The sequence below is a fragment of the Heloderma suspectum genome, chromosome 2, assembly GCF_057233095.1.
Source record: "Heloderma suspectum isolate Gila_16-S chromosome 2, 16-S_ref, whole genome shotgun sequence".
Classification (NCBI taxonomy): domain Eukaryota; kingdom Metazoa; phylum Chordata; class Lepidosauria; order Squamata; family Helodermatidae; genus Heloderma; species Heloderma suspectum.
This window is the reverse complement of record NC_139459.1, coordinates 330,570,874-330,585,759: the sequence shown is the minus strand read 5'-3', so window position 1 is coordinate 330,585,759 and position 14,886 is coordinate 330,570,874. Positions and strand designations below refer to the sequence as shown.

General features: G+C 40.4%; 1 protein-coding gene across 6 annotated transcripts in view; it reads left to right on the top strand.

The window, feature by feature from the left end:
* Positions 1-14,886, top strand: part of ATXN7 (ataxin 7) — a 151,847-nt gene that overhangs the window by 74,517 nt on the left and 62,444 nt on the right. For 5 of the 6 annotated variants that reach the window (XM_084840471.1, XM_084840470.1, XM_084840472.1 and 2 more), the window contains one exon: positions 6,206-6,310. The exons of the other annotated variant lie outside the window; for it this stretch is intronic. In XM_084840471.1, the coding sequence (XP_084696597.1) occupies positions 6,206-6,310 (105 nt within the window). The remainder of the gene's footprint in view (positions 1-6,205; positions 6,311-14,886) is intronic. 6 annotated transcript variants of the gene reach the window in all.

Here is a 14,886-nt window from a genome sequence, read left to right as displayed (position 1 = left end):
CTTCTTATCTAATATGTCCTTACCTCCCGCAAAAGGCATGTAGCCCTAAGAAGTGGGGTGAGCGCCTTCCTACCGCTCTTCTCTGTTCCCACCACCCAGAGAACATGTGTTGATGGGCAAATGTATTCATCTAGCAGTGTTGGTAATAAGCACTGTGCTTTCACTGTAGCAACTAAGGAGAATGTTCTTAGAGTGTCTTATTGCCACAGCTTTATTTGATCCTCTTACTCTTAGGATCATTTGTCTCTTTTCCTTTTCCAGTTATCTGGTTTCTTTCTGCTTCGGAATCCTTGTTCTCATTTTTATTTCATTTACAGTGCACTCCTATACATGTCTACTCAGAAATAAGCTTCATTAAGTTCAATTGGACATACTTCCAGGTAAGTGCGTATAGGACTGCACTGTATGTAAGCAGCTAGGAAAGGGTGGTTTTTTCCATTTTATTTGTAATTTTATTGCTATATAAACATCCAAAAATGTTTTTTCCATTAGCCAGAGAAGTTAATCTGAAAAGTTTGACTAGGGATAACATTTAATAAAATGTACTTGGTATGTTTTAAATATTCAAACAAAGGCAAGATTTACTTTGGAAATTATTTTGCTTGGAACACTTGTAAATCAATAGCAAACATTTCCCTTACATTATTTAAATTTTAAGGGAAAAATAGTGATTGTTATTGCTGCATTCTGTTTTATTCCATTTTCAACTAATTTGTATGCATTTTAATTTTGTATTAGTATAATCTTGTATTGTACATTGTCTTGAGCATCTTGGAAAAGCTACTGATAAGTATAAGGAATAAACGTATGCTAAGCTTCTACCAGCAACTCATGAAATCTGCTGTGTATATGGCATAAATATTTAAAGCAACCATATAGTTGTATATATTTTCAGTAAGAGAGCTCCTTATAGAGCAAGTTTGCACGTCACGCTAAACTGCCCTGATAATAAGGGACTGTGACTGATTTCGCATGACACTACCACCCATTGTGGGTAACAAGCCACAGTGGGTTGTCATGTTGTCCAAACCTAGACCACTTCCCTCAGGGTGGCTTGTTTTTCCTCAAGAAGCCACCCTGACAACTCACAGCTTGTTCTAGGGGTTGTGCAATCCACCATGCACTGGTTGGTGTGTCGTCTGAACCCAGGACACCCAGTCCATTCAAAGCCCTGTCGCTCTTCTTGATCGCTGCCGAACTGCCTCAAGCCTCTCTCACCAGTGACAACCCCGTCCCCCATGGTGCCCAAATAGCACTTTGGAGGGGCTGTCACTGGTTCCCATGGTTTTTTTCCCCCCAGCCCCTGACATTTGCACAAAAGGGGCTGATATATATCTATATCTATACTGCCCTGGGAATTTGCACAAATGTCTTCATTATTATTTTTTTTGTCAGGTTTTCACAGTTGCACAAGTACACACTTGTTGCTGTCAAAAATACATAGACTTCAAAAATACATAGACTTGCCTTGTCTATTGCCTTGTGTGTTTCAGTTGTCAAAGGGATCAAACTGCAGTATGAAACACAAAGTAATTGACAAAATGGGACTACTATTTTTGTAAACCACTCAGAGAACTTTGGCTATTAGGCAGTATAGAAATTTTAATAATAATAATAATACATATAGGCTGATTTGACAGGTGGGGAAAAGGGGACAAGATCACCCCCTTAGCAAGGTGATCCTTAGGGTTTTAAGTGTTGCACTAACACTTGGGGGTTGCCCTGCTTCCATTCCACTCCCTCCCTGTGTCTCCAGCGGGTGCTTTTAAGGGCGATCTACCCACCACCCCCTTTTTGCAGCTCTGGTTACTCGAATGGGAGCTGTGAAAAGCGGGTGGAGCATAGATCTCATTTACCTGAATAATGTCCTAGCCAACTTTCTCTGTTGCTCTTGGGCTAAGTAGCCCCATGTTGGGTCCTGGCAGATAAGAGCTGTCCCAGGAGAGCAGACACAGCTGGCTCAGGCTGGCAATTAGCCTGGGAGAGTTTTTCTTCTTTTATCAGCTCTGCTAATGATGGTGGTCTCCCTTATAGCAGAAAGCAGCAGGAACAAACAGCTCGTGTTATTTGATTGAGTAGAAGGAGCAGGATGTTTCAGGATATAGGAAGTGTGTCACCTGTGGCATTTGATGCAGAGAGAGAGAGAGAGAGGGACAAAAATAGTGGTTTGGGATTAAAAAAATTTAATGGCTGGACATTTCTTATGAATTTGTTTTAAAATGATTGTGCATGAGTAAATCTCTCTTTGTGGAATGTTACTAAAGAATTACTACTGGAGTGATAGTGATACAATGTGCCACTGCCAACTGTTGATAATAGGATTAGAATGCCAAAGTTCCTTTCGGCATTACGCACTGATGAGTAACATAGTTCCACATTTAAACCAAAAGGTTTTGTATTTTGTAATTCTTGCTCATTGGGGACCAAGAATTTTGCATTTTTGTGTTTTATTAAGAATTGGAAGGATAATGCAACAGAAACACATGAAATACAAACGCTGCTTATTGTTTGGATTGGTTTTTGCAGAGTAGGCCAGAAGGACAGTTACAGTGCTACATAGGGCAGACCTTTTTAGTAGACTATGGAGTTGGTTTGGTTTCATTCAAAATAGAAGTTATGTATTGTGAAGGATGAGAATATGAATCCTTTTAATCGCACCACAAGAATCCTGACTTAAATTTTGCTTTTACTCCTTTACTAGATCAAACTGGCAATTCTTTTTGGCAATTGTGTATGTTCTTAGTAAATCTACTATTAGCAGCCTTTCTTTGTATTGTAAAATTTTTGACAAGGAACCCTGTGATCTCTTTTGGGACTCGATATTAGGCTCTTACAGGGTGTATATTAGTCACAGAAACAAGTGTGTTTCTTCATTCAAGTAATTTCATTTAGTTACAGTGACTCATCAAGGTTAAAAATGGATCCCAAGCACTAAGTAATAAAATACCGAAATGTTTCCAAAATTTCCTCCAGTGTTTGTGCTTGTAAACTGCAAATTAGAGTGCAAAACTGTGTTAAATGAGAATTAGTTAAGATTCGCATAGATGCGCATAGGATTACACCTTTAAAATACAATATTAAGAACAATATTAAGAACCAGTTACAACAAAAGCAACACAAGGAGCAGTGAAATGGAGCGGCATGTTTAATTTAATTACAGCCCAGGGAAAGCCTGGGTGAACAACTGTGTTTTCAGGAGGCGTTTAAAAGACGTCACATTTTCTGCCTCCTGAACTGCACGAGGGAGGTTTTTAATTTTAAAAGTAATTTTATAATGGTGACTCATTCACAGAATCTTGTTCCCTACACAAATACAGTAGTGGTAATTCAAACGAGAGCTAACAGGGGGAATGCTCTTCTTGTTGGATACGGAGTGACTGAAATTCTGACTGTAAACTTCGGTTGGAGTATTCAGTAGCAGATTCATCACATCAGCAATCAATTTGCTGAGTGAGAAAGTAGTACTCTACCCATTAAATACAGATAAAGTTGGAGATTATGCCATCCTCCTGGCTTGTTGACTGTGTGTTTTGTTTGTTCTTTGCCCAGACAACAGTGATTCTAGATGCCATTCTGTCATAGAATGTACCTGTGCTTTAAGCTTGTTACAAAACTGAGAATGATTGTCCCTTACTGCATAGGCTGTCTTGCTGCTAAAGAAGTGAGATGATTTAACTGTCCATTGTGTACTCTTAAAACTATTTTAATTACTGAATGTTGCTAGATATCCAGATTAAGTGGATGATGCAGAAGTTGACTTGCATGTTCAGTGCCAATGTAGCCTGTGCCCTGAATGTATAGGTGTGTTTCAGATGTAATGGGATGCCATGGTTTCCTACTCCATGAATGAGCCACAGCAAGCCTCAGGCTCATGTGCTCATCTCTCCTATCTCCTTGAGGTTGGAAGGAGTCAGTTCCAAGTTCAAACAAATCGTGGTTCTCTGTGATGTTACAACTCAGAACTGTGGTTTGTTTAAGCTCTAGTGAGATCAAACTAGAATCAAACTGTGGTTTCAGATCTTGGTTTGTTCACTAAGTAGTACTTAAACAAACCATAGTTCCCAGAGATACGACCCTACGGTCCTGTTCGAATGTAACAGTGGCAAATTGTGGGTTAATTAAATCATGGGTTAATTAATCCATTATTTGCTGCAGTGCATGCCCAGCTTCCACTTTACATAATCAGCTTCCAGTCAGCCTGATTGGAGGTTGATTCATGACATATGAACCCGGAAACTATAGTTAATTGTGGGTTAAACAACCAATAGTTAACCTAAGAAGTTGTAGGTCAGTTGTTTAACCCACGATTAGCCTATAATGTCCAGAATTGCATGTCACAAATCAACCTCCGATTAGAGTTTGATTATGCAGCATGGAAGTGCCACATCAAATGTGGGTTAAATAACCCACAATTTGCTGCCATTACATGCAAACCAGGTCTAAGGCAAAGACTGATTTGTTTAAAATCTGAAGCAGGTGCAAAAGAGTGGCTTGTTCACATGACAAGAAAACATGAGGTAAAATCCAATATAAATCGTACTTAGAGTAGACCTATTTGAAATAAATGGGACTTAAATTATTCTAAGTCGTTCTTTTCATTGGGTCTCCTTTAAGCAGGACGTATGTTGGATTTTACCCACGGTTTCCCATTACTTCTGAATCAGGCCATATGAAGGTATATTCATAATTGCATGTTAATATATAGAAATACTAAGCATAATAATGTTAAATATACTACCCAGTTAATTTTGTCCCAGATATTTATATCTTTACTTAGATAAGAATCCAATGGGCATTTAGCTCAAATGACAGAGGGCTCTGATTTCCTGCCATCCAAAGGCACGCTAGCTCTTGCCAGTTTTGCGGCGGAGCGGGCGGGGGGTTGCTTCTCTGTCATCTAGATGAGCATTTTTTGTTAGACAGATCTCTGAGCCTATTTGTCCCACCTATCTACCAGGTGGGACAGGGGCTGAGAGGCTATTGTATCCAGCCGATCCATGTCCTTTCCCCTCCCCACCCACTGGCCACCCCCCAACACATCCATTTCTTCCCTTCCAAGGTTGGAATCATGACCTAGGAAAGGGAGCTGCTGCAGAGCTTTCTGTGGTGGCTGCAGGGGCTTGGGGTGGGTGGGGAGATCCAGCGGTGGATCTCCTCCTCTGAGATCAGAACACTGTCTCTGGCCTTGGAGAGGGAGATCCGCTGCTTCCTATGACCCCTCAGATGCTGTCTCGGAATGATAGGATTACTCTCTTAATCACAAAATATACAAAAGAATGTTATTAGTCTTAAGTATCTTTTAGTATATAAACAGTGTCTGCATAGTTTTTCTTAGAAGCTATGTGATGGTGAAATTTCAGCATATTACTTTTGTTTATAATGTGGGATATAAAATACCATTCAACTTTAAAGTGTCCTTTGTATATACTATATTCAGATTCCACTAAAAATCCTAAAGGTTTTTTTTTATCTCACTTGTATTTTCTGAAAATTCAAAAAAAAAGAAAAAGAAAAAAAAGGAAGCCTATATGGAGGTATGGAATGCCCATTTATTTATCCTGGAATGCACACCCAAGTTTCCTGTTCAGTTCTCTCTCGCTCCACTTTACAAGTGTGGTGGATCTTTGTACCAGATGGCTTGAATATAATATGCTGTTAAATAAAACTATTAGATATATAACACTGCCTAGTAAAATCTATGCCTTTAAAATACGTGCAGCCTGATCTTGTGCATGTTTTCTAGGAAGTAAGTCCTGCAGTATTCATTGGCAGTTAAATCCCCATGTAAGAGTGCACAGGATTACAGACTTAGAAAAGTTTTAATACTTTCTCCTACTTGCATGCAATTTAAAACTTAATGTAAAAAAACTATGCTCAAACCTGAGCTATTTCTGTATACATTATTTCTATATTTATGTGTTTAAAGATAGTGATATTCTGTTTAAGGTGATGTAAAATCATTCTATATCCAACTACATGTAGATACTGATGAATAATAAGCCATCTTATTATTTATTCTGAAGATAATACATTTTTTGTAATATTTCATTCCATAGGTATTGCATGTTCATTTCACCACCCCCACACGCTGCTTTTGAAATTTGGCCTCAATGATTCACTGGTCTGACATCGTATGGTTCTCTTACATAAATTATACAGTTATTGTGATCAGCTGTGAGACATATCCTTTGTCTTTTTATTTTAGATATGCCAATATTTGGTCTTTGCCCAGCTCATGATGATTTCTATTTGGTGATGTGTAACCACTGTAATCAGGTCGTAAAACCACAGGCATTTCAATCACATTATGGTAAGTGCTGAACCACTTTTTAATCATTAGGGGTGAGGTGAAATCAGGATTAAGCCTGGCAATTTTTTATTATCCTTCTTTGTGATCTTTAAAGCTGATGGTGCATATGGCATTATTTTAAATACAGTACACATGAATTCTGCAAATATGAATTGTGCATTGGAATACATACCCATGTTAAATTATAAAAAGGGCATACTTACATGTTTCTAGTAGTTTTTTAAAAAGAACCAAGTTACTTGAGTGGCATTCCCGTGATGAAAATAAAACTCTAGAGTTACCTGATTTACCTTTTACATGTAAAAACCAGGAATATTCTTTACATTTCTGTTATTTCAATCAAGGTGTCTTTTTAGTGTGTGTTGTAGCCTTAAAGTTGAGTATACATTACCTGCATTAAGTCCACTTCCACACTGTCAGAGCAGAAGTGTCTAATACAGTGTCATTTGGCACAACTTATACAATTGCAGTAATGCGGACTTAAATTCAGTGTCATTCCCTTGCTCTCCTCACTCCTGAAGCTCCCCGCACACCAACCAAATCTGCTCGAGAGAGTCCCCAAACCCTCTGGAGCATATTTGGGGAGCAGAGGGGGCTGCCGGGAGGGGAAAATTATTCTGCTGGTGGTTTCCAGGTCTTGTACAAGATAGAGATAACTTCAGAAAAAACTTTTAAGATTTTGGAAGTACAACAAATGTGTCAGGGTTTATATTCATTGCATGGTGGGCTTCTCTGTAGTGGAAAACAAAACAAAACATTTCTTGTTAGAAGTAATTAGCCTGGTGGTAGAAAGCTTTCTGTGAACTGTGATTTGGATGTGTTGGTATTAACTGATGATTATGTTGAATGCTATGTATAGGAGTGGTAAACACTCATTTATTTAAAAATATATCAAGTGAAGTTAAAGGAGCTTTTCAGTTGTTCTTCCAATGGTTTACCACCTTCTCCACAATTAAAGTTTTAAAAATAACTTATTGTTTGCACAGCTTGGCAATTTTTTGCAGGACTGCTATAAAAATAATTGTTTTTATAGTACTGATGCTAGAACCTGATGATACTGCCAGCATCAAGCACTTGGTAGAACTTGATTGTTGCCTCAGTACCAAGCCCCTTATGCAACTATTTTTACCATTATTATAATATGGATGGTGTACAACTGGTAGTAGCAATTTAATGTAGTGCTGACAGGATTTTATTAGTGGAAGCATTGAAGAGTATCTCTGCTACTGGTATTAAGAGGATCTCTTGAGGTTGTCTTAGCATTATGCAACAGGTGGAGTATTGATTACACTAATATACTACCCTAGAAAGCTTACCTATATAAGTAATGTAGGGAAAAATACCACTAATGAATGAAAAAAGAAAGAAAAGTGCCATTGTTTATGGTTCTGTATATTGGCATTTGGTAGTTTCTCTGTGTGGGAGCAATCATCTATAGCTTGTGAACTGCTACCTGCCATAATCATAGAGTCATAGGATTGGAAGGGGCCTGCAAGACCATCGTGTCCAACCCCCCGCTCAGTGCAGGAAGCCTGATTCCCAGGCAGTCTCCCATCCAAGTACTAACCAGGGCTGACCCTGCTTAGCTTCTGAGACCAGACACATCCAGCCCTTTGCTCGGCGTCAATCACATACTTCTACATACATACCCATTATGCATCCCACCAATTTTCCATTGCTATCTAGATTTGTGGTTCCTGCCCCTCACCAGCGTATTGGGCAATAATTTGTACAAATTATTCACATTGTTTTATGACATAAAACATACCTTGACTTCAGCAAAGCTTTTGACAAAGTGCCCCATCATATCCTGATTTGCAAACTAGCTAAAAGTGGGCTAGATGAAACAACTATGAGGTGGATCCACAGTTGGCTACAGAATCGGACTCAAAGAGTGCTTATCAATAGGATCTTCTCAAACTGGGGAGAGGTAATGAGTGGCGTACCGCAGGGCTCAGTCCTGGGCCCAATGCTCTTCAACATTTTTATTAATGACTTGGAAGAGGAGGTGCAGGGAATGCTTATCAGTTTTGCAGATGACACAAAACTGGGTGGGATAGCTAAAACCCTGGAAGACAGAAACAAAATTCAAAGTGATCTTGATAGGCTGCAGCGCTGGGCAGAAAGCAACAGAATGACATGTAATAGGGATAAATGCCAAGTTCTGCACCTAGGAAAAAGAAACCAAATGCACAGTTACAAGATGGGGGATACTCGGCTCAACAATACTACAAGTGAGAAGGATCTTGGAATTGTTGTCGATCACAAGCTGAATATGAGCCAACTATGTGATGTGGCTGCAAAAAAGGCAAATGCTACTTTGGGCTGCATTCATAGAACTATAGCTTCCAAATCCCATGAAGTACTAGTTCCCCTTGATTCAGCACTACTTAGGCCTGATCTGGGCACCACACTTTAAGAAAGTTCTGGGCACCACACTTTAAGAAAGACGCAGACAAACTGGAGAAGGTGCAGAGGAGGGCAACAAAGATGATCAGGGGACCGGAAACAAAGCCCTATGAAGGGACACTGAAAGAACTGGGCATGTTTAACCTTGAGAAGAGAAGACTGAGGGGAGATATGATAGCGCTCTTCAAGTACTGGAAAGGTTGTCACAGAGAGGAAGGCCAGGATCTCTTCTCAATCATCCCAGAGTGCAGGACATGGAATAATGGGCTGAAGTTACAGGAAGCCAGATTCCAGCTGAACATCAGGAAAAACTTCCTGACTCTTAGAGCAATATGACAGAGGGACCAATTACCAAGGGAGGTAGAGGGCTCTCTCACACTGGAAGCATTCAAGAAGAAGCTGGACAGCGACTTGACAGGGATGCTCTGACTTGGATTCCTGCATTGAGCAGAGGGTTGGACTCGATGTTCTTATAGGCCCCTTCCATTTTGGAGAATCTCAGGGGAGGGGGAGAGAGAGGTGGGTAGGGCAAAAGGGGTAAGACTAAAAATACCAGCATATTTTAGCTTAAAGCTCTTGCTGCCAGTAACTAAATCTTAAGAGAGGCATTTAACCATTGGAACAGTGGAAGGGCCATGGCCATCTGGGTAACCCTAGAGAGCCAGATTTGGACCCCAGGAGTGCAAGATTTGACCCCTGGGCTTGTGAGCCCACACCCCTGCTTTAGACCATCCTTTGGGGCAGCTTGTAGTCCAAAGACATTTGTAATATGGCAGGTGATGCTAAAACACACAGGTCTGTGTTAATTAAATCTAACCTGCTGATGGAAGGTAACATAAATAGCTTAAAGGCTTTAAAAATCTTTACTTTATTGTAAAGCTTTCTATACCATTTCCCTGGGTGCCTTAAAACACAATGAGACAGCAATAATCAATAATATAATTTACAGTAATAAAGACGGTGCTAAAAATGATCACAGCAGAAATAATGCCTCAAAGGCATTATTGCCTTGAAGTTGTTTTCTTTTGTGCAAAACTTGCCACATTGATAGTCTCAGAGTACACACCTCCCCCAAATAAAATTGGCAGTTTTATTGGAGAATAAAACTGTCAATATCATACTGCCCTTCTACAACTCTATGGTGTGACCACACTTGGAATACTGTGTACAATTCTGGTCACCACACCTAAAAAAGGATATTGTAGAGGACTGGGGTAACTCCCCTATGAGGGAAGGTTACAGCAGCTGGGATTGTTTAGCTTGGGAAAAAAGCAATTAAGGGGAGACATGATGGAGGTGTACAAAATTAAGCATGGTGTGGAGAATGTGGATAGGGAGACATTTTAAGTATTTCTTCACACAGCGCATAGTTAAACTATGGAATTTGCTACCACAAGACGTAGTGATGGGCAGCAATTGGATGGCTTTAAAAGACAAATTCCTGGAGGAGAAGGCTATCAATGGCTACTAATCCTGATGGCTATGTTCTTCCTCTAGTGTCAGAGGTAGTGATCGTATGTAGACCAGTTACTGGGGAACATGGGTGGGAGGGTGCTGCTGCGCTCCTGTCCTGCTTGTGAGTTCCCTGTCAACAGCTGGTTAGCCACTGTGTGAACAGAATGCTGGACTAGATGGACCCTTGGTTTGATCCAGCATGGCTCTTCTTATATTCTTATGTTCACCTAAATGTGAATACAGATGATTAATTGGGAAAAGAGTCCAGCCTGTTGCCTCTGATGATTTAAGATTTGTCTAAACAAGGAAGAACTTTGTTTCATTTTGGCTTTCTTCCTTGTTCAGTCTTTTTGACTTGTATGCCCGTACGCACACACTTGCATATTTTACCACTTCTAATGGTATTTTTGCTGGTAAGCAGTAATGTTTTTCTAAGCATGTTCATGTTGCTTTGAACATTATAGTTCTCTGGCTATGTTCTCTATGGAATATTAGGAACCTGGTACAAAAGAGAGACTGTCTTTGAATTATTCATATAGTACTTTGCGTTTACCAAAAGATTCTTAAGAATCACTTTTAAATGATAGACTATGAGGTATCCAGTTTTTTAAAAAACACACACAACATATTTCTAAATTTTTCCAACTCTTTTTTTAACCAACAAAATTTTGTTCCAGCAAATATTGTAGGCTTTGGGAAGACCTTATCTTGAGCACTTAGTATATGTTAAATGCTTTGAAAATAATAAACTTTGAATATCTGAAACTGCTTACTAATCTCCGTAGACTTCAGGTTCTTTGAAGAATAAGTGACCCATTTGTCATTACCAATCTACAGCTTCGTTTCTCAAACTTTGTGGGAGGACTTTTCATAGGACACCTGAAAAGGAGATGCAGTATTCCAAGAAGGGCTAAGATAGATGGAGCTTTCTCGGCACGTACCACAGCTACCCAAGTCCTGAGTGGTTGCAGGCCTACTAGGACCCTCATTAATCCAATTTTATCCCAATATTGATACCCCACTTTCCCATCCTCCCAATCTGGTTTGGGAAGGAAACTCAGAAAAAGATGCCTCATGTTTTGCTTTAGGAGGGCATCAGAGACATTCTGTTCTATTCATATTAGTATCCTACTCCACAGATCTTGCATACATGCATGTGCCTACATGAAAGGCTCTCCACATATTCACCTGCACAGCGGAGTTGGCACTGGACTAGGAGGGGCATAAAGTAGGTTAGACTGCAATCCTGTGTATAATTCCTTGGGGGTAAGCCCCATTGAACTTGGTGGATCTTACTTCTGAGTAAATATGGAGTAAGATTGTGCTGTAACTTTACAGTGTGTGGTTGGAATCCAATGGGGCACTGAATGCTCCACTGATTCCCTTAAGGCCCCGCCAATTCCTGTCCACAAGCTTGCAGAAGGAAGTTTTAGTGCTTGTGGGGCAACTGGAAATGCTTGTTTCTGGAACAGGGCAGGTCAGTGGAGCTCATATAAGGGAGCTCCAATGACCTGCCTCAATCCCACTCTACCTCTCTTTTTCATCAAACCCAGGTGAGGCAGTGGCTGTTCTGAATCAGTGCCTGGGCAGGGTATCGACTGGATGAGGGCCAATAAACTGAGACTCAATCCAGACAAGACAGAGGTACTGTTAGTGGATGTTACGTCTGCCCTGCTAGGTGATGTTCAACTTGTTCTGGAGTGGATTGCACTCCCCCTAAAGGTTCAGGTTCATAGTTTGGGGGTGCTCTTGGACTGAGTACTGTCACTTGAAGCACAGGTGAACTCAGTGGCATGGAGCACTTTTTATCAGCTTAGGCTGATATACCAACTACGCCCTTATCTAGACAGAGATAGCCTAGCTACAGTTATCCATGCTCTGATAACCTCTCATCTGGATTACTTCAATGCATTATACGTGGGGCTGCCTTTGAAAACGGTCTGGAAACGGCAGCTGGTCCAAAACAGGGCAGTGAGATTGTTAACGGGGACTGGCCAATGAGATCATATTATGCCGGTACTCCAGACCTGATTCAAAGTGCTGGTATTAACATTCAAAGCCCTAAACAGCTTTGGGCCAGGTTATCTAAAGGATCGCCTCCTCTCATATGTACCTGCCTGGACCCTAAGGTCATCTTCAGCACTCCTTCTCCAGGACCCCCTGCCAAAGGAAGTGAGGCGGGTGGCTTCCAAGAAGAGGGTCTTTTTTGTTGTGGCACACCCTGAGTGTGGAACCAACTCCCTAGAGAGATTTGCCTGGCGCCTACGTTGTACTATTTTTAGCACCTTTTATTTTCCTAGGCATTTGTAGCATTCCAGTTTTTTTAGCTCTGCTGTCTTAAATCTGCTATTGCGTTTTAAATATCTGCACTAGGTTTTACTCTGGTTGTATTTTTATTCTGTAGTTTTAATCTATTTTATTTTATATTGTATTTTCTGTTGTATTTTTGTGATTTTAATTTTGTGAACCGCCCAGACAGCTTTGGCTGTTGGGCGGTATAAACAATAAATAAATAATATTCCTGTCCTCAGTTCTGTCTGTAGAGTGGAATTAAGAGTAGCATATTGTACAGGGGTGTTTTATAGCCAAACAAGAAAAATTTTCTACTGCACTTTGTATACCAGCTAAATAGTAATGTTCTTCATAGGGCTAGCTTGCAATATGTTGTAGTTGATATATTGTATGCTGAATTTGTATTGCCATCTGTTCAGTCTAGGTATGGTAGATTGAAGGCCACTGGTAACTATTTCTTCTTGGTGCCAATTACGCAAAGAAGTGCTTTTAATATGCCTGAATGTGGCAAATAAGAAGTAATTGAGTAGGCTAAAGATATATTTTCTAAAATTCTTTGTTCATGAACTATCTAATATTGCATCCTTCCTTGAAGAGAGAATTTCAAAACTGCAGTGTGTATTGGGTGAATTACAACTATACTATTTCTTAATTAGTTTCCTGGAAGCAAATATTACTGTTTTGAAGCTATAACTATGGAGTTAAAAGCACAGCTGTTTTAATGCTGTGTTGACTTTGACTGGGAGTTCTTTAATTATTGTTAATACAGCCTTGCAAAAAAGGACCAGTGATGTGTGGGGTGGAAAATTTTCCATTTCATAAGTTTATTAATAAAAATTAATCTATGCCAATTGCAAATACAGTATTAGGCAAGCTTGGCAGTTTCAGAGTTGTAATCGATGTTTTTCAGGTGATTATTCTTAGCAAATATGTTAGAGAATACATATATGTCACTGAAATATATTTATGTCTCAGAGTAAAATGGAACTAATAAATAATAACAGCAAAACTGAGGGTGCCTCAACAAACTTGGTGGAAGAGAATTGATTTCTATTGAAATAGATGAGTGGTTGAAATAGATGAGTAGAGAGAGAGGAACAATGGTTGCACAGCACAGTGGCAGTGGGAGCGTAGGAGGGGAGCACCATGGCACTCACCTCTCACCCTCCAGTTGCTGCACTGCCACCGTCACCATGCAACCATCGTCCCTCTCTCTTTGCCAGGGTTGACCCCAGCACAGAGATAGTGATGATGGTTGCACGCTGCCATGGTGGTGGAAGTGTGGAAGAAGAGTGTTCCCCTCCTGCTGTTCTGCCACTGCGCTGCTGTACAATGTTACCTTATTCCCAGCCACCGGCAGGGAGAGAGGGAATGTTGTGCTGCTTCAGCGGCGAGAATGGCCCCCCTCCTCCAACGTGCGCACATTCTGGGTTCAGTGGGAAAACAGAAAACCAGGGCAAGTTCCCGGATTTCGGGGGCAGACCCCTGGCTCGGCTCGCAAGGGCAAGCCGGGCCGGGGGCGGCGCGGAAATCCGGCAGGTCCTACAAGGGCTGGAGTCCCACACAACGGACATCTCTGGGCAGAGGTGGGCAACTTGTGGCCCTCCAGATGTTTTGGCCTACAACTCCCATCAGCTCTAGCCACCATAGCCAATGGTGAGGGATGATGGGAGCTGTAGGCCAAAACCTCTGGAGGACCACAAGTTGCTCACTCTTGCTCTAGGGCATCAGAACATTTTCCAATGCAAACTGAAAATTTTCCTATGCAAATTAACCTAATTAACTTGTTTTCCAGAAAAGCCATATCACTGAATAGGTTCACAAAGCTTACTATGCCACAAATAATTTTTATTAACTCCTCTGCCTAAATATCCCCATATTAGTAGTTTCTGACCTAAGAGGAGAAAGTACCAACTTCTCTAACACTGCCCTTCATAGTTACCTGGAGCTAATACTTAGTGGAATTGAGCAGGTCAGTGGCTATTTACAACCCAGAGTTCTGACAGAATATTATTGTTTTAAATTAGTATTTGGCACAGTATCTACCTATGTTGCTCTGCAGTGTTTTGTGCAAAAGATGAACTACTCATTGCATGAAAGAATTTATTTTAATCTTCAGCCAGTATTTCATGTTAAACTTTTGTTTGACACAGGCAGATCATTCCACAAATCGTTGGTTTCAAATAATGGACATTTCAGTGGGATTAAACTGGTTTTACATGCCAGCGGACCAGTTCAGTAGTGAACTGTATATAGCTCTCAGGTTGTATCAGTTCATATGGTAACTTTATTATAGGCTGCTGTGGCAGCTAAGATGTTCAGACAGTTTTGCAACAAGATGCAGTTAAATGTTTTCTTGAAGTTGTGGCAGGATACATGATACTTTATGAAATGTAGTTCTGCCCTTAATGGTGAGTGTA